The sequence below is a fragment of the Chroicocephalus ridibundus genome, chromosome 2 (genome assembly GCF_963924245.1).
Source record: "Chroicocephalus ridibundus chromosome 2, bChrRid1.1, whole genome shotgun sequence".
Taxonomy (NCBI): Eukaryota; Metazoa; Chordata; class Aves; order Charadriiformes; family Laridae; genus Chroicocephalus; species Chroicocephalus ridibundus.
The window spans coordinates 93,779,277-93,799,998 of record NC_086285.1 but is presented as its reverse complement, the minus strand read 5'-3'; the positions used below and the strand labels follow the sequence as shown (position 1 = coordinate 93,799,998).

Sequence of the window (20,722 nt, the reverse complement as noted above, 5' to 3'; positions counted from 1 at the left end):
TACATATGTTATTTTTCTCAGATAATAGGGATTGCTTAGAGATCATGACTGGCTCAGCAGCAGTATCTTTCCAAGTCTGAGCGGGGAACCAGAGTTCTGGGTTTTTTTGTTTCCTTCCACATATATCTCATTTACCCTTTAGTGCAATTTAATTTTTAAAAAGAACAATAAGCATTGTGACAAATTTATACACCTGTTTAATCTCTTATTTTAGTTTACAATTTAGGTTATGAACCATTAATCTTTTTCCAGTGGCAGTCTTTCCAAATAGTATTTGCTTTCCCCTTAGTCTATACTAATGCCTATCAGAACTCTGTCATTGGTCTTGTATTTTCCTGTTACGCAATCTGAAATATCATTTACACCATAGCGATTCTTCATTCTTAATCCTTTACATGCTAACCTTCACACTTATATGGTATCTAACACTGAACTGTGTTTTTGCTCTGACTCTGGTAACAGACTTCACCCTCTGAAAGAATTTTTAGCATTCTTTGCCGTAAAGTAGTATAGGTGATTTTGCTTATACTTAAGCCTGTGGGCTATGTCATTTTACATGAAAGTGCTAATCTCCCGTGGGATGGATGTATTCTGGTTAGCTGAGTGTCCTGCATTATAACTGATATATTTTGATGCCCAGTCTGTGATGCATGACAGACACGGTATAAGGTATATTGTCATGTATTTAAGTATTGAGCTAAATCTGATCAGACAGAAGACAACCTCCTGATCTGCAGTTAACAAAAGTTGCCCATTTCACTACTGTGGTTTCTGTTTACTCAAACTGCAGTTTTGGCATTGTAGAATAGGAAACCATGGAGACCTCAGACTTCTTCCACTTGACAGGTTTAAATCTCTTCAGGCAGATTGCTTCAGTAGTATCCTAAGTTGCTATGTCAACCTTGGTTCGCTAGCAAAAAAGCTATGGTGGCAGGGGCTCTTGGCTCTGTGGCAACTTCAGGTGTACTAGAACCAGCAGCTGGTGGGCAAAAAACTTTTCAGTGGGAGAAGAAAACTTGTGTTGTCCTGATATAACTTTCTATAGGGATGAGAGGTTTTAGAAAATATATTTTTAAAAAAGTGGTAATGAGAGAACTTCAGCTTCAGCCACCACAGTTTTGGGTAAATAGCTCCTAGGGCTGTTGTCACATTCCTTTTTTTTTTTTACTCAGAGAAGATAAAGTATAAACGGACAAAAAGCTATTTAAAGTTCCTAGCTTATGAAATGTTTGCTGTAAAAGAATTTGATCACTTGGCCTCCTTTTAGAATGGGTGTAATCCTCTCTAAATGGTAAAATTATCCATGGATATGGAGATAATGGTAAAAAAAAATGGTGTGACGATTTAGTCTTCTTATATCTATCATGGCGAATCTCCATAACAGTGGGAAATTAGGATTCATAAACCTTGCTTGATACACTATTTCATACTTTTTCAGTGTGGTTGTAGGAAAGAAAAGAATTCTTTCAGTGGAAATGTAGAATTGTGAATCAACTTTTAGGAAAGACTAACAAAATATTGCTTTTTGCAACACTTCAAAATAAATGCAATTCTTTAAGCATAAAATCTGCAGGAAGAGAGCCCATATTTCATTGTACTATCTGTCATAGTTAGAAAAATCAGATTCTCTTTCAGGCACACCAGCCTTTGACACACACCCTAAAGAAGTGTTTTGTGCCCCAAAAGTCTGTCTAGCTGTATACATCTAACATCATGACTATAGTAAAAGCTTACAAAGAGCATCTGTAGCCATTAAAAAACAGTTTTGTTTTTTGAACAAGCAGCTTTGTTCACACATAGTTCCAGTGCACTTATGTGCAGTTGAAAGAGTAGTAAAAAATTAAATACTGCACAAAATGTAATATAAAATCATTACAACTTTAAAATTAGCAAGTCATTTTTCTTCACTTAGAATAGTGACTCTTTTGTACTAAGACCTGGAAATTTTACTTTGAAGTTTTTAAACAGCTGATGGGCTGGTTGAGAATAAGAGTTTTTCAAAATATACTTTAGGTGGAGGAGAAATCTTTAAAATAATTGCTTCTTATGTTCTAGATCTTAAAAGTTTTACTGCACAAACCAGCATTTTTGATGGTGTTCTGAACGGCTAAATAGAACAGAAAAGAGAAAGCATTTCAATCTTTATGTCTGAATGCAAACGTTGGAATAGGCCTGTTCTAGTTCAGTGAAAGTAAACTTAGGAATTTGGATTTACTGGAAAGTTACTGCTTTTCGTACACACTGCCACCTAATATATGCAAAGAAGGAATATTTGTGTTGGAAGACTGTGACTGTCCTTTCATAGGACTGAAAAAAGTGTGTACTATAGTTTTGTAAAACAAAGCAACTGACAAATTAAATACCTGCACTCAGCCTCTCAACTCGAAGTTAAACACCAGATGTTCTAAAACCTACTATTGGTGTATCAAACAGTTCTTCTGTGTAGAGGGAAGGAAAGAGAATCAGAAGAAATACAAAGCTGCTTTTAGCAGATGTGTGTATCTGCGTGCTCGTGCTATCTGCATAACTGATGCATGACTTAGACATGTTTCCTAAGAGACTGTCAGAGTCCTGTCTGGACAACAAAACAGAGTATGTTTTATTCCTAACAAGCTTTTCATGTGAACTCAAGTTTATTATATACCGCGTTAGCTTTTGATTCTCTACATGTATAATTTGTCACTGAATTTACCTATTTGGACATCTTTAGATATTGCGTATTTAAGTTTGAACATGCTCGGTAGCTTAATCTGAAGATTAGAATATATGATCTGGATTGATAGCTGTTTCTAAGTGTCTGAAGAATCTGTTTCTGAAAAGCCCATTGGCGTGATTCTGCTGTCATTTACCTTTGTTTTTAATGTATGATTTCAAAATACAGAAATCGCTCCACCATAAAACTGGTCTGAATAAGAGATGGGGTGGGAGAATGGGGACTAACTTGATTTTTTTCACTGAAAGAACTGGAAGAAGAATCAATCTGTTGGTTCCATGTTTAGTAAACATGGAAACTAAAATACAGGAACACTTAGTTTCCTACAGTACTGTGACTGGTGCTGTTTAACTAATCTTTGTTGATGACATGGGCAGTGGGATTGAGTGCACCCTCAGCATGTTTGCCAATGACATCAATCTGCGTGGTCCAGTGGATGCACTGGAGGGAAGGGATGCCACCCTAGACAGGCATCCCTTCTAGAGTGCCTAGAAGCAAGGGGACCTAGACATCTGCTTGAGGGTGTCTAGGTCCCCCTAGACCCCTCAAGGGTGGGATCTAGAGGGGCTTGAGGGACCTAGACAGGCTTGAGAGGTGGGCCTGTGTGAACCTTATGAAGTTTAACAAGGCTAAGTGCAAGGTCCTGCACCTGAGTTGGGGCAGTCCCAATTACAAATACAGGCTGGGCAGAGAATGGATTAAGAGCAGCCCTGAGGAGAAGGACTTGGGGGTGTTGGTGGATGAGAAACTCAACATGAGCTGGCAATGTGCGCTCGCAGCCCAGAAAGCCAACTGCATGCTGGGCTGCATCAAAAGAAGCATGGCCAGCAGTTCAAGGGAGGTGATTCTGCCCCTTTGCTATGCTCTGGTGAGACCCCACCTGGAGTTCTGCGTCCAGCTCTGGAGTCCCCAACATAGGAAGGACATGGACCTGTTAGAGCGAGTCCAGAGGAGGGCCAGGAAGATGATCAGAGGGCTGGAGCACCTCCCCTATGAAGACAGACTGAAGGAGTTGGGGTTATTCATCCTGGAGAAGAGAAGGCTCCGGGGAGACCTTACAGTGGCCTTCCAGTACCTAAAGGGGGCCTACAGGAGAGATGGGGAGGGACCCTTTATCAGGCAGTATAGTGATAGGACGAGGAGTAACGGTTTTAAAGTGAAAGAGGGTAGATTTATATTAGATATTAGGAAGAAATTCTTTCCTGTGAGTGTGGTGAGGCACTGGAACAGGTTTCCCAGAGAAGTTGTTGATGCCCCTTCTATGGAGGTGTTCAAGGCCAGGTTGGATGAGGCTTTGAGTAACCTGATCTAGTGAAGGATTCTAAGTATAATTATACAAGGGTATGGAAAGTTAAGGAATTTAGGTTCCATAACATAATTCTCACAGGAATAGCTCTGTCTTGCATCCTTCTAATTCCTGAGGATCCTTGAAAATGGTCTAGCTTCCTCTCTTAGCATGAATTAAAAAAGAACTTTTGTTCTATTTTAAGTCATGCCACTTTTTACTGACTCCAGGCAACCTCTGAACTTGATCACATTGTTTTCTGTCTGTCATGCATGTGAAATGCCTCTTGAGTAATAGTGGCATATTAAATCATTTAACATAATTCACATCACAAAATGTGATGTAAAATCCTGCTCACCTCTCTTACTGGACCTGCTACAGAGAAATAACATGGAAAAAATATTAGATTTAAGAAAAGGGTGGATAGCTTAATCACTTTTAAAATTTCATTGTAAAGATATTTAAAGTCTGTTTTGCGAACCCAAACTCATCTGAGTAGGCAGTATTCTTACATATAATCCCATGGAGCAAGGCATTTTAAGTGTGGTTTCTTTTATAACTCTAGGGGAAAAAAAAACCCAAATTGATAACATAACAGGCTCTTTGACTTCATGATCCAAAAGGAGATTCTTTTCACACAGACGTACCATTAAAATAATTAATGTTTACTATGTAAAAATTCTGATCTATTCTGGTATATGAAGCGTTCCTTGTTCAAGGTATGATAGTTCAGTAATGCATTTTATAAGTAGCATAGCTGTCTGTGATATATCTTAAAGGTGCTCCCGCTATCCAGGCAACTAATGGGGGTGTTGCTTTTGGCCTGCACAGGGCAGTTGCATATTGCAAAGATCAGAACTATAGTTCTTAAATCTATGCTGTTTTTCTGACAATATTAATCTCACAGCTATTCCAGCATACAGTAGCAAATGACATTCTAGTTTATAGACTTAGCATCCTGAGTAGTTCATCATCAGATTAAAAACCTCCTCATCGTACAAAAAATGAAAGACAGTGTGCCATTAATGATAGAGCCTAAGCTGATACGGAATTCCAAACCATTTTTTGGTTCAAAGAATTTGCGTTTCCAGTCTTTTTAATGGTACTCTTTTTTACCAGCACTTGATTTTGTTTTTTTTTAAACACAGTGATATATATGACAAAATTAATTAAAAGCTTAAATGATTTATTGAGGAACAAAGTTGTCCTACACCCTTCTGCCAAGTATGTAAAATGATGCACTTCAGTTAGGCTATTTTTTCCCAATATCTTTCTTAAAATCACATACCAGGAAAATCAGTGTGCACCTACAGTAACATGTTAATTTTAATAATTTGTGGCTTTGAAGTAAAGTGCTTGATTTTACTCACCACATTTTTTTTGATCATGGTCTGGTCTTTGAGCGCACAAACTGGATTCCTTTCGGATGAAGCTAATTGGAAAGGTTTTCTTTGAGCAATAATGTGTGCTCAATCTGTAAAACCAGATTAGGACTGGTTTGAAGTAAAAGCCCTAAGATCTCATAGTATAGATCTCATGTCCTTTGCATTGATTTTCAGTCTAAAAATATGCTGCTTTTGCACCACACTAATTGTCTAAGCTTCCATCATCTACATAATACGTATAAATCACTTACGATCACGGAATCACGGGATTTTTCAGAGTTGGAAGGGACCTCTAGAGATCATCTAGTCCAACTCCCCTGCTGAGGCAGGATTGCCTAGAGCACATTACTCAGGACTGCATCCAGGCGAGTCTTGAAAGTCTCCAGTGAAGGGGACTCCACAACCTCCCTGGGCAGCCTGTTCCAGTGCTCTGCCACCCTCACCGTAAAGAAGTTTTTTCTCATATTTGATCAGATGTTTAAAAGACTTTTTCTTGTCTCTGAAAATGGAACCAAAAATCCAATTTTACCTTAAAGTCTATTATAATTGACTCTAATCTAGTGGTTCCCAATGTTTTCTTTGACAGCTGCCAGCAAGATGGGCTGCATATTACTATTTGAGAGACCCGTATCTATATTGTTACTGCCTCAGGACTTTGCAAGTCAGGAAAGGACTCATCAAGTGTCACCATATAACCCACATGCAGCCTACATGGGACAACTGTATGGCTCATTATCAGTGCCCAAATCTGACGTTAAATATTGCTTCCTTTTCTCTTAAAAAACTAGTTAGAGAGCCATGTGCATGATTTGTCCTTTGAAGTAGGATCCTACTTCCTCTCTCCCTTGAACTAAGGAGTTGTGTTAAGACTTTGGCCACCATAACAATGCATATCTTTCCATACAGAAGGATTATTTTACAATCTTAAAGATACATGATTCTCATTTTGGCATATACATGTAATTTCTTTGGAAGGTCTGTTATGTAGTACTTGCTTAACTTAAGCTTCCTGTCGTGCCTACTTTGAAGTTTACTGCATGTTAAACATGACCAGCAGCTAATTCATGAGGCAGTTCCTGAAGACTGAAAGGTTAGTAGTCAGTTTGACTATATAGAGGTATAAAAAGAGATTAGTTGCCCTCTTTATCCTTTTTTTCTGGGAGTTTTTGACTCTTGGAAGTGGTTCTTGGAGAGAACAATAGATGTCTGAGATCAAATAAAAACAGGTTTCTAGGACTGCTTTCTCAACCAATACTTAAAACCACAGCAGTAATAAGGCATATTTGTGTAATGCTGAACTGAGTGACACACAATCAGCTTCAGTTTCTTAGTGCTGTGTCTTCAGCTGAATCCATAATATTATTATTTTGTCCACAGCTTAATAGTAAATAACTATTTGGACCCTTACTTTCTGCATTTTCTCATGATGACAACTAAATTTATTTCATTATTGTGTTTACTAGAAAATAGCAGTGTGGAAATATCACCAACAGGAACTTTAATATTGAGAAACTTCAAACTGAGTGGAGTTTACACTTGTTCCATTTTTTATAAGCTAACAGCAATGCAACCTTATAAAAACCTCTCAATAAAGTATCTTATTTATGGTAAGTTATCAATCCAGGTAAGTGTGTTGTTGCCTTGGAAAAGTTTTATTTTTAAAAATACATGTTACTATTTTTAAATAAATAAGCTTATTTATAATTTAATTTGCGGAGATAAAGACATTCTCTTTCTCTGGAAAATTGGTTTTAATGTTAGTTACCACCAGGCAGTTCATTTAATGTCATTTACAGAACTTTAAATGAAGCCAAGTGGCTGACTGAGAAACTTATGAATACAGTTCTTTTTAAAAAAGAAACATAAAACATAATGAAATGTAACAAATTGAATAGGCACTAATCCTTAATAACATTCAAATAGTATAATTTTAAACTGAATTATTCTTTATGAGATTAATTTTAGCACAGCCATATGGATTTATTTCACACGTTAATGCCTTTATTATTACCTGATTGTGTTTTTTAAGAACATATCATTTAATGATGTAATATTTGTAGCTTATTCTTTCCTGTTCTGATTACATTTCATTCTGTCAGCAGGTAAAAAGTCTTTGATAAAGTGAAATATTGTAAAAGCAACGTCATTTATTCATTACTAGCTCCCTTTTTCTTCTTTAAAGGATATTTTATTCTTATGGAGATGTAGGCAAGAACTATGTCTGATTGTGAATTTAAAATGCATACCAGTGCTCATTTAGAAACATGGTAGAGCACAATAACCTAAATTAACCTCTGATGTAAATTAATTTTACTTTGGCACAGTAGCCTCCATACAGAATAACCATGACTTTCAGCAACCAGCTTGCTTTACAGAACTGAAAAGGAAGAAGTTTCTTTGAAACAGTTTTGATGGAAAAGGTTACAGTTTTCAGTAATGCAGACTTACATCCTTCAGTAAGGATCCAATCTGAATGTTAGCATACAAAATGCAAGTTTCGTACATATATACAAAAACATTCTGGAAAATGCAGAAGCAGGGGAAAGGAAATGGGGGAGGCAAAAGCCAGATAGAGGATCTAATGAGCTGTCTTAATTGAGTACCATATTTTGGATGTTCTGCTTCTTCTGTCAGCTGGTTTGGTATCTATTCCTTTGCTCTTTCTTCCCTGCTGCCCCATTCTCATTTCTGTGATTATACGCATACCATGACCCCTGTTCTTCATTCTTTTACTCCTGTTTTCTCTATAACATTGTGCTCTGTTGATCTTCAGCTTTGGGTAAGTAGAGTGGTTATGAAGTAACTAGAAACGTGCATTTTATGGTACAGTGGCTTATTTGTAAAAGATGCCCAGGTGTGCATTTAGCTTCACAGTAAAGGTGAAATAGCTGATCCATCCATAAAAGTAAATTACATACCTATATGGAAGCTTTTTCAACTACTTCTGCTCACAGAGAAGGAATTCCTGTTCATCTTATTAGCTGCATCTACTATTGATCTCTGGGGAAGAAGATTCAGTTTTTAAGCCATTTAAAATACTTTTGTGGTAGTTGACTAAAAAATATGTAATATATTACTATAACTGGCTATAATGCGTGAGATGAAATATTGTGCCACATAATAAAGGGTATTTTGTATGCTTCTTAACCTTAGTATTCATATTCCTGATCCCTTTACTGTAATATCCTGTTGGTTAGTAGTCAGTTTGACTATATAGAGGTATAAAAAGAGATTAAAGAATTAAATTAAAAAATTATAATAAGAAAGAGTAAGACTTACCTATGGATATAAGTAAGAATGTCAACTTGTCAAAATCTCTTAAGTGTTTCCAACTGGCCCAGCATACACTATTTCATCATTAAGAATTCTCTGGGGGTGCAAAATTAGTTTGGTTTATAAATTGAGGATTTAAATTGGTAATTTTATTTTCAAATACACCAGTTATTTTTCTTCTTTTTACTTCATCTATGTTCCTCATAATCTTCCACATTTTTCCCCGCAGCTTATTCCGATCCTAAAGCTTACTATGAGTTCACAGCCCGGTATCACGCAGCCCCCTGCAACAATTATTATAATGCTTATTTTGAGAGAACATTGATTCAGATACTAAACAAACTTGTTGATGAACTTTCTTGCGAGGTTACATTAATTAAGGCTGAATGCCATCATGTAAAAATGCAGAGAGGGGGTCTACAGAATGAAATCTTCTTTACATTTTCAGGTAAAATTGGCCTTGCTTTTAAAGAATGGTTAGAATTTTTATAGTTAATGAAATGTATTTACTGCTTATATGCAGAAAGTATTGTAAGGGTTTAATAATGAAGTTTCTTGATTGTAAAAATGCTTTAAAGTATTGCACGTGAAATTCATGTCAATAGCAAAAAGACAGTGGATCTACTCAAAAGTGCCTATTTTACATTATTTCAAAAGAGCTTTAGAAGATTTTGTAGCTGTGGATGGGTCAATATTTTTTAAATTTTGTATCATAAAACATTGCCATGATGTCCCTTGTTGCACACTAACATAGGAAGGAAAGTTATACAGTGTATTCTGTAACTCCCCACATTACCTTCATCTAGCCATCTACAGCAGGTGTATAAATCACTCCATGGATGTGCCTTGTTTTTTACAAACAGCTTCCAAATGACAGACTAAGGCTGGATGTCTAATTTTCAAGAACTAAAGTTAAATGAGATGAATGTCGTTACTTTTCTTTGTTTAAGTGGCATCAGTAAAAGAAGGAGATTTTGTAATTTTCCACTTCTTTAAAACAAAAGGAGCCTAAAGGAGACCTGGTGTCGTGGTTTAACCTCAGCTGGCAGCTAGAACCACGCAGCCACTCACTCATTTTCCCCCCAGTTTGGCTGAGAAGAGAATTGGAAGAGTAAAAACAAGGAAAAAAACCCTCATGGTTTGAGATAAAGACAGTTTAATAATGAAAGCAAAAGCCTCACACACAAGCAACGCAAAATAGGAAATTCATTCACTACTTCCCATTGTCAGGCAGGTGTTCAGCCGTCTCCAGGATAGCAGGGCTCCATCATGTCCTGCTGCCCCTTTGATATGACCCAGTGATAAACTGCACGTTCCTAATTACCTTGAAGTCTTATAAAGTACTTGTGATTTCTAAGTAGCTTTTGGTGTTTCAGAATTACTTCCATGACAGAGGTAGATAAAGCTTATAATATAAGGAGCTAGTTAAATTCACATATTAACAGAAAATTTTACTCTTAATATGGCAGCTTACTCTGTCAGTTTGGAGAGCAGTCCAGCAGCTTAGTTAACTATTGCCCAGGCTTTCACCATAACATGTCAATACTAGTCTGTTGACAAGGAATGTGGATCCATGCACATTACTAAAATATAACTACACTGTTTCTTCAGTTTGAACTTGAAGTCTTCATTCAGTTCCATGTGTCTTAGGCATTCCTACAAGAATGTGAACAGTTGAGTTTGTGAGGCTCAGGAACTGATACGTTTGTGCAGGCACGGGAGCAGGAAAGATCTTTAAAAGCGCTAGATATTGTCTTGATTGATTGTTCTTGAGAGAAAACTTGAGTCCATTGCAGAAACAGTCAGAAACTTGAAATGGTAGGGTTGCTGGATGGCTGTTTTAAAACCAGAGTCTTGATAAATCCACAACAGCAGGCAGGTAATTAGAGAGGGAGTAGCTTATTTCTTTTGAAAGGATTCATATATATATGAATCTGGGAAGAGTCCAGAATTATACATTTCCTTGCCATTAGAATTTACAAATGAATGACAGTTCCCATAAAATATTTAAGTATACCAAAAATTAGACACGTAATGTCTGTAAGAGGACAAGCTCTGTGATTTCTTTAAAATTTTGCAAGTTAGACATCTGAAATATGGTAAAAAATCCTAAATACTTGCATCAGAACTGACTAGAATCTTAAAGTAGTAAATCAAAAAATAAATGTTGATTTCATTGACTTTGTTCTTCTATAAACAGATTGTGTTTTGTTACAGTTGCTTCCTTAGACAGAGAAAAACACAACAGACTATGTCAGGAAAGTGCTTGCGATGCATTTCAGAGACTAAACAAGGTACAGTAGATGGAGGAATAAAAAGGCAACTAACATCATAAGCTTCTCTCACAATAAAGTATAATAACATAGAATATGAAACATACTTTAGTAAATTAATAAACTGATAAAAAGTTTTAGTGGATATAAATTGGTATCAGTTAAAATTTCTAATATTCCATTGCCATTATGAATAAGGCAGATCACACTACTAGTCTATATTAAAGACAGTATATTAAGAGTATGAAAAGTGGGAAGACAGTCGGAAAACTTTGAACATGTGCTATCTTACAAATATCAAATACGCTGTTTTGCAATGGGAGTGATGGAAATCATCACTTCAAAGTGATTTTATTATTGATCTGGCAGAATTTTAGCTGCTTGCAGGTGTTTGGTTTTACGATAGAAAACCAGAAGCCAGAGTCTTGTTTACTAGGTTAAGTGTTAATTCAGAGGTTCTTAAAGGGTAAAGGATAAGGCAGAAGGGAAGGACAGGAAGTATACTAAGAAATAGCAGGTATGCAAATCATGCTTTGGGATTCCAGCAGAGGGGTGAGGGAGTCTCAAATAATGTACTTATTGAGCAGCTTCCATCCTGGCCACTGAAAAAAAACCCAAATTTGTGGGGAAAGCTCATGGTCAAAGTTCATCTTTTTCATACAGACAAGAGAATCAAATTAAGAGAGCATGAATAAATCTGTTTTTGACAATTTTTGTGTGTACTGAACCTTGCAAACCTATTAGAGGTGTTTTTCTTGCTTTTTCTTTTTAGCTTTATACATAATTAAGCCCTGTATACAAATGAAACACTGGATATGAAGCATTGATACTTCTTACTGTTAGACTTTGTCAGATTGCCAATGAGTCTTGTTTTAGTTACATATTTTATATGTTTTAGCCAGTTAAAAGTCACATTTTTACTTTTAACTACTATGACTTAAAATCTTTACAAATCCAGTGGAAGACACTTCATAAGAAATGGTCCAAAAAGTACAGAGAAATAAAAAATAAAGGATTTTTAAAAATAAACATTGCCTTTAGTTAGGGAGATGGAGCAGGTGAGATGGAATAGAGATCCCTTGTATCCTAATATTTCTATGATTGTGCTGCTGGTTCTGCACTGATTGGAAGGAACATTTTTCCTATCTAGGATTGTATTTGTGCAAATCTTCTGAGTAAAGGAATTAGTCTTCTGTGATTATATTTGACTGATATAATAATTATAAGCCCCTTATTTAACTTGGCTTCAGGACACCTTTAGCATTTTCTTTTTATGGAATAGAAATAGCTAATAAAGATGAAAAATATGTCTGAAATACAGGTGGACCTAAATAATAGTACCTATATAGATGGGAAAGCTGCAAGTCTGTTATGTCGGGCTACGTATGTCTAATGTAGGCAAAATTGCCAAAGATTAGCTTCTAAAGTTGTATTTGTATAATCCTGAACACTTTCAAAGACAGTAACTGATCAAGGTTTATCTAAATTGAAACCACCATATCCAAGAATATGATATCGTCCTACTGTTTCCATTCAGCTACAGATTTAGTGGTACATCCTTTAAACCTTAATCCTAACTCATACTCACATTCTTTTGTCTTCTCTTGTATTCTGACCTCTTTCCATCAAAGATTCTGAAAAAATATTTGTTTCAATTTAGGCAAAACACCTTATAGAGAGATTTTTTAAGCAACAAGTGGAAGTTAGCAGAAAAAGTTCTGAACCGTTGCCTGAAATATATTACATTGAAGGTACTCTGCAAATGGTACAGATTGATCGCTGCTATCCAGGGTATGGAATCAATGCTCTAATACATCCAGACTGTCCACAGTGTTGTGGTAAGTGAAAAATTCATTTATTGTACAAAGTATTAAATACTGTTACACTGTTTTTTGCTCTGATTGAACTCAGTACTTTGCTATTTAACTTTATAAAATTGTTATGCCATACTGTTTTGGGCTGTGATCCTGTCAAGTCTGTCACGGTGACCAGTACTAGATCAGGTTAGTACTTGGGTAGAACTTTACTTAGACCTTGTTGATTTAGATTTTAAGCCAGACCCACAAGTTCTATGGACTGATTTAAATTAAAATCAAACAGATTAAGTTCAGACCTCTACATAGCAGTCAGTTTTTTTTGGAGTTAGCATAGGAAATCTGTAATCTGACATGGTATGTTTCAAGTGCTGTTTTACACTGAGACAAACAAGATAATAATGCTATGCTTTCATCTAATTACAAACTTAAATGTTACATTCCAGATCTGAGCCAAGTAAGAATAATAGATAAAATGATCACTCTCTATAGCTTTGAAAAATAAAGTTAAATTTGTAAATATTTGTGATCCATTTGGAAAAATAAGGAAAGGGGGAGACTAAATTCTGGTAATGTTATTTTTGTCAATTGTCAGATTAAAACAAGGGATATTATCCTCCTTAGATGCTAAGGAGCGGAACGGTGTTTTAAAGAGTGGCTTTACCAAATTGCATTTTGCCCAAGAAAAGGTTATTCATATGATTCCCAAATATTAAGCCTGAAGTCTCAAAGGAACTTTCGAAGACAGACACATAGAGAATCAGTCTGTAGTCAAGCTTTTGACAGACATAATTTCCTACAGACCTAGAAATGGTGAAAGAAAACACTGGATTACATATTGAGAACAGTTTACAGAATGCAATACACTTCAAAAAGAAATAAGAATATGGAAGAAATAAGAGACGAGTCTAAAATTGCAGGACATGTGAAATGTTTCCATATGTCATCTTTTTTCCAATTTTGTCTTCCAGCAAAAAGTGACAAATACCTGTAAAGGATGTATATAAGTACCAAATTTATTAAATTTATTGTAATACAGAATATTGTTTCACATGATTTCAAGGAAAGTTACATGAAAATCAAGTTTTGAAAAGCATGACTTCTTTAGGATCATTTGTTTTGTATAGACTGTTGTGTTGTTTTTTGACTTTCCCCCAGAATATCTTACTGTATTCTAAACTAATTTGTATTCCTTTATTCTTCAAAACACAACTTTCATCTTAGCTCTGATGGCTGTTTAACATACATGGTAAAAAATAATACTATTTTCATAGCTGCCATACTCCTTTACCTCCTGCACTAGACAGAAACACGACATACCACTACTCCAGTGTCAACCCAAGAAGCTGATCCCTGGTCAGCTGGGATAATAACAGACGTGCCTTTGGCAGATACAGGGACAAGCTTTCACATCTGAGGTACAAAAGAATCTGAAACAGTCAGCCCTGAAATTTGACTGCTTACTACTTCCCATAGTTGAGGATGTCATTCTGTCAGCATGCTCAAACATACACTCATTTCCTTAGTTGACCTCTTAGTAAAATTAGTAATTTCCTTTCCCAGAATCCCAAACACCGTATCATAGGCAGTAAAACTGCAAGGGTCCTCTGCTTACCATTCTACCTCAAAGCAAGAGATGAGCTTCAGTTATTCCTGACAGATATATCCTGCATAATCTTTAAAACCTCAGACCATAGACTACATAGACCACCAAGGAACTATAACTCGGTATGCTACATCCTCACCATTGGAAAGCATTTTTTCTAAGGTATTTATGTGATTTTCCTTGATGTAGTTTATACCTGTTACTTGTTGTTCAGTAAATCTGGAAACAATACTTCATCTTTGCAATAGCTTTTGTATATCCTAGAAGACTAACTACTTTCTCTTTCTGATACTGTCTTCATTGAACTAGACCACCTCAAGTTCAGTCTTTTTGGTCATGTTTGATAGACCTCTCTATTCAGCCTGATTACTGTCCACTATAGGTTCTCTACATTTGCTTTCAATGCCTCAAACAGCTTCTTCTCAGGCGACCATGCTAACATGGGAGAATTAGTTGTGATTTGCTATGATCCCTAGATCTGTTACTTAAATAGAAAATAAAGTATTTTCCCTCTGTCTTTGTTAGTGGGGGAGCTTTTTTCCAAAGCGTGCACTTACTCATAGAAACATTTTGATAAACACATTTTCATGGAAGTACAGCAGAGTTCAACTTCTTGGGTTATCCAATAGTTTCCCTTCTAGTTGCGGGAACCAGGTCCTGTAATCCAGTTAAAACAGTTTTAAGGTCCATTTTAGAACTATTTGTGAGTTTCGATCTCTTTGGCGACTCTTGTTTTGCAGTTAGAAGATCAAGCTTTCAATCTAAATTAATTCATGGAAGGTTCATACTTACTTGCCCTGATGAGGAGAATGCCCTTTAGCTTGAGTGGATTTTTTTTGTCTCCTATTTTGTAATCAGAACAAGTCAACTAATTTCTATCATCTGCTTTTGGAAGAGTTTGCATTCAGCAAACCAGTATCTGACATGCCCTATTTTGAGTTTAATTTTCTTGCACAGGACTGACTAGAATTTAACACGGTATTTCAGATGAGGTCTTACCAGTGCCTTTATGTCATTAGTGCTTTTCTTTTGGTCCTAAGAACCTCTCTCTCATACGATGTAACAGTAGCACACTTCCCCTTTTCATTGTGAATGATTGTGCTCACAGTTCTCTTCAATCAAACAAATATACAGGCCTTTCTTATTCTTTTATTTCTTCGTGCCTATTTAACTCTTGTCCTTATTGACACCGTCTTCCAGTTTTCTTGTCAGCATAGTTCATCGGGACTTTTTCTGATAATCTTGTTACTGGAAATATTTAGTGAAGTCGAAGAGCAAGCTCACGAGCTTTAGCAATTTCTCTCCAACTCTTTATTTCCCTTTTAAGCAGCATTCAGTACCCTTTTTTAAATTTCATTCTAATTGTAGTCTTCTGTAGTTTATTACATTTGTATGTGCTGCCATATCAGGTGCTTTCAAATTAATTGCGTGATTATCTTCATTGTAAAACAACATCAAATTGTATTATTTTCCGCTTACCTGCATGTTTCAGTGTTCATGAAATCTTTACATAGTATGGAAGTCTGATCAGCTGTTCTGTGTTTTCTTCTTTTGCATCATACTATATCCTTATTTGTTTCCCCCCCTCTGATTTTATAAATGGTATTAAATATTGAGCTATTGTCTCTCATTCTACTCCCATTTTCTAGGCTAAATCTCTTTCTGAATTAGTTAAAAATGTTAACCTGATTAGTCACTGTGTGATCGTTTTGGCAGAAAACATTAGTGGTAAAACATAGCAAAATTTTGTTCATCAGGTACCAGATAAGCCTCAGACAGCACCATTTACTGAGTGATTTTGTAGAGGCAATGACTTAAAGACATGGAGTTACTGCTGAGTAATACTCAAGCAGTCTTGAATAAATAGAATTGATGAGTACAAACATCTTAGAAATGATTTAATAAGAATTGATCTTAATTTTAATGTTTTTCTGCTTTTAAAGCCCTGCTTTATGTTAAATAAAGCACATTATTCCAGGATAAGTTAATTAAACATTTTGTAACAGCTACATTTTACTTAAAATAGGCAGCTGAGTCACTTTCACATCGTAAAAATTTCTAAGTGTAATTTTTCCACTTTTATAATTCTTTTTGTTTAGTTTTTTTGTGTTTGGTTTTTTTTTTTTTTAAATCAGATGTAGCTGTGAGTTTAATACAGTACAAAACATCATCTGTTTCTTAGGGCTTCTCTGGAGACCCTGTACTAGCTTTATGAAATATTTTTTGTCCTGTATCATTACTCTGCAGAGCTTGATTTCTGTGGTATTTTTAGTAGACTAGATAACTGAATAGTCAGTTCTAATTTGGTTTTCTTCAGTTCTTTCTCACAGTATGTTGATTATTTATATTACTGAAACATAGTAACTTGAAAGTTCAAAAGTAAATACATTATTCAAAAGAATACTGAAATAGTCCTAAAAATCAGAAGAGTGCAAAATGCTAGTTATCTTATAGGATAAAAGAACAAATTAAGATGTATGCATTTCAGTTTCTGAGGTCTGAAATGTCAAGTATGTAAAATACCCTGTTAAGACAGAATATTTTGCTGTTTATACTTTCAAACTGAACGTATAACAATAGGAGTTTTCCATTAGTGAAAATATTGAAACAAGTGAAGTTTGCCAGTTCAAAGAAACTTTCCAGCATCTGGATAAATAAGCTGCAGGTCCCTACTTCAGATTCCTTTCTCCTTTTCATGCTTTCTGCTAGATAGCGAACAGATGGCACTTCTAAGAAATAAACTTTTTAGCCCATTGTAAGAGAAGTCTACCTTGCTCCAAGTGAAAATTCTGGACTTACTAGAATTGTGCCCATAGCCTTTAATAGAAAGAGTAGAATTATTCCTCTGGTACACAAGATGATTGATTTTCTGGACAGAAAGGTTGGAAAATGCCTTTAGTTACATATATTTGTAAAGCTTTCTCTTTCCCATGAAGCCATCTTGGGTCTGCCTACGCTAATGTAAAAAGAAGGCAAGGTTTTGACATCATCTGCAGAGGACTCCTCTCTTACATTTTATAAGACCTCTAAAACCCTCTTCAATGAGTAGCAGTGTCAAAAAATGCTAGGCAAGCTAATAACAGCCACTGGGGATCAAGTGAATCCTGCCAGCCTCAACAAATGAAGATAAACCAAACCAAATACTGAAAATCCCGCTGCAGGTTTGTGCAGTGGTGACTAAAGAGTCATTAGTAAGCCAGGCAAAACCCAATAACCAGGTAAGCACCAACTCTGCAAAAGGAAGGAAGATCTTAACTACCTCTGCATACTAGTTCTGTTAATTAACAATCTATCCTAAAGAAAGGCTGCCAGAATTGAAGTATGATTCAGGATTGTAATAACCAAATAGTTCAAATTCTGCTTTTTTTCTGACAAGAGCAAAAATATGAGTTAGTCTTTTGTGATGAAGTCATTCTGCAGGTGACTGTGCAGACTTCATCAAATGGCATAACGTGATCCAACAGGAAAAAAATCTTTCATTCAGAACACACGTTCTGCATCATACACTGATTTCTGGTTTTATGTACTATTTTTGCGCTACTTTTTAATAATTACCAGAGCTTAGATTTAAAAATCTTAGAGCTTTATTTTGTCTTGTGTTTCTTATACAAGCAGCTATAGCTTTTTATTTAAAACATTAATGGATATAGGCCATATTAAAATGTATTTGATGGACATATCCCCTGCAAGTAGATGGAGTGAAAAGCGATGAAAAGAAAAATATGGTGTAATAAATAGATGATGTATAAAATATATACAATTCTTTCATGATCAACTCACAGAGTGCTGGAAAAAATCTGATCTTTTTTCAAATACATAAAGATGCATTTTAAACATTTCAAATGTAATTTTTTTTATTAATATCACTTAAATTACACATTTTTCCTTGGGTTTTTTTTAATTTTTATTTGTCTACAGTTGTATGCAGCCCAGGATCATATAATCCCAGTAATGGAATTCACTGTCTTCGGTGCGACAGCAGTTTGATATATGGAGCAACAAAGTGCTAACGGCTGAGGGACACGCACTCTTGCAATAGCTCTTATGTATTTTAACAAGTTAATATAAATAAATATTTTAAAAACGTTTACAGCTTGTTTTGGTTACATCGATAGAATACACTTGTTTTTAAGAAATAATGATCCATCAGCATATTGGTAAAATGTTTTAGGTCATACCACTTAGGACTACTTCATTTTTAAGGTCTTTATGATATATGCTAGGTTAATAGCAGTAGAGAAAACTATTTAAATCACAAGAAGAAGATAAAAAAGTATTTTGCATGCTTAGTCCTTTGCTGACAGACTCAGCTGCTCTCGACACGGACTGGTGTAAGGTGTCTGTCTATATTGTAGTTTATATCTACCCATCCATTCAGTCGTTGGTGAAGATGATTATAATGAACAACTCACTGTGTACAGCCAGCACTGAGAGGTCATGAATGTTGCAATGTAGCCTCAAACGCAAAAAAAAAATCCTAAAAAGTTTTTTTCAAGGTGAATTATGGTATCACTACTGACCGGATGGTAACGTCTTCCCAAAGAGTGTAAAATTTCACTTGGGCCAGTTGCCTGTTCCACCCCTAAAGACACCACATTGAACATAACACTCTTTTGCTCTTACCTGAAGAAAACAAACAGCAACGTAAAATACCATAGTACTTTTTATGACACTCATCTTTATTTTTGTAAGACTGTCAGGAATTACTAAGTGGTTGCCTGAATGCATTCCTTGTCATTCGCTAATAGCCTTATTTAAGTTTGTATTTTGTAGCAGAATCCCGTTTAAAATTCTATTTGTTTTGTATCTGCAGAGCATACCCCATGAAAATTGTGACGTTTTAAATAAATATACAGTGTTTATACTCTTTTTCCACTTAGTTCTTTTTTCAATCTAGCTCACATATAATAATGAGCTAAATGTGAAGGACATTTTAAGCTCGTCGTATCTGGAAGATGGGGTTTGTGGGTGTTTGTTTTTTCAAGCATATCGGACTGCAGGTTTAAATATATATGTCTTCAGGAACTATATATTGAAAAAAGGAATAAAAAGAAAGACTGTGCTACGTCTAAGAAGTAATTTTTAAATATGATGCGTTATGTATCCTACTAATATACTGTTTACGTGACAGAGCCTGAAGCTCCAAATTTATTTGGAAAAAAAAGAATAACATAAGCATTATTAGGTTTCTGCAGTGACAGTTCATTGCTCAAACATTACTATAAACAGTGTAACTAGCAGAATATATAAAATAGCTATTTTTATCAAATGCCCTTTGAAAATAAATAGCTGGGAAAGAGCGTATTAAAAATGTTTAGCAGTTAAGAAATTAAACACTATTTAACTGTAATCCATAGAATGTCTAAAGGCCACCTATTCCTTATTTTCATGTGGTGATTAGAAATGAACAGACTACGAACGGGAAGGGTCGTTACATTAGGCTGAAGCACTGCACGTCCGTATGTTACTTCTATAATTTCCCACTCACAACAGCACTAAATTAGTTAGCATTAGTTTGAGTTATTAATGGCTGAGGAGAGAGCATAGTATGCGGTACTGTCTTTGTGAAAATATAGTTTGTTTTTGTTACAAAAACCACTACACCAGGTAATGTAAGCACATGGAGCTTCCTACAGTGTGGATAGCAAATTAATTTAAGAATTACCCTCTGAAATGAATGCAGCTTTTTAAGGCAATAGCAGTATAGACTAGGCAGCATTTGGACATTTTTATGTATTTACTTTTCTGTTGCACATCAGAAACAGACCTGGTTGGCAGACCATCAATTAACGGCATTTATAGAATTGTATCTGTACTTTGAGGGAGAACAATAAAGGTGACGGAGTTTTCACTGGGGTATTATAGACACTAGAATATTGGCGTCTCTATGCAGACATTTATGGATTTTAGCAGAGTACAGAAACAATTTTTTTTGGTCTTCCTGACAGGTGAAACTCACATTAATTCACAAAGTTTGCACACCCTTAAAGACTTACTGGAGAAAGTAAAGTAAGTGGTTATAAAGGTTTTCTTTACACAAGCATTTACGAGTGTTCCCTCTCATTCACTGACTGCAGTCAAGTACAAACGCTTTACTATAGGTGCATTCTGTAGAAGAAATCCTGATCTCAGTGAACAGCATTAACCTGGGTTTCTGTATTATTCATGGTTTATGCTAGCGTCACCAAGAAAAGAATTCTCATTTGTCAATGCGTACAGGCTGTATATATACAAATATACGTCCCTCATTGCTAAAATATTTTTGGTTTCCTCTCTTGTTTGGTTGGAGTCAGGAGAAAGGAATTTATTTGTATATAAAACCATAGAAAAAAGTTTTCTTTGTTTATCTAGTCCCAAAAATAATTACATGTTA

At 35.5% G+C, this 20,722-nt stretch overlaps 1 protein-coding gene across 1 annotated transcript in view; it reads left to right on the top strand.

Moving 5' to 3' along the window:
• The window catches only part of ZPBP (zona pellucida binding protein), a 29,948-nt gene extending 11,589 nt beyond the window's left edge, over positions 1 to 18,359 (top strand). The window contains exons 5-9 of the mRNA XM_063324081.1: positions 6,847 to 6,990; positions 8,886 to 9,104; positions 10,874 to 10,950; positions 12,590 to 12,767; positions 18,268 to 18,359. Coding sequence (XP_063180151.1) covers positions 6,847 to 6,990; positions 8,886 to 9,104; positions 10,874 to 10,950; positions 12,590 to 12,767; positions 18,268 to 18,359 — 710 coding nt within the window. The remainder of the gene's footprint in view (positions 1 to 6,846; positions 6,991 to 8,885; positions 9,105 to 10,873; positions 10,951 to 12,589; positions 12,768 to 18,267) is intronic.
• Positions 18,360 to 20,722: the final 2,363 nt, after the last annotated feature.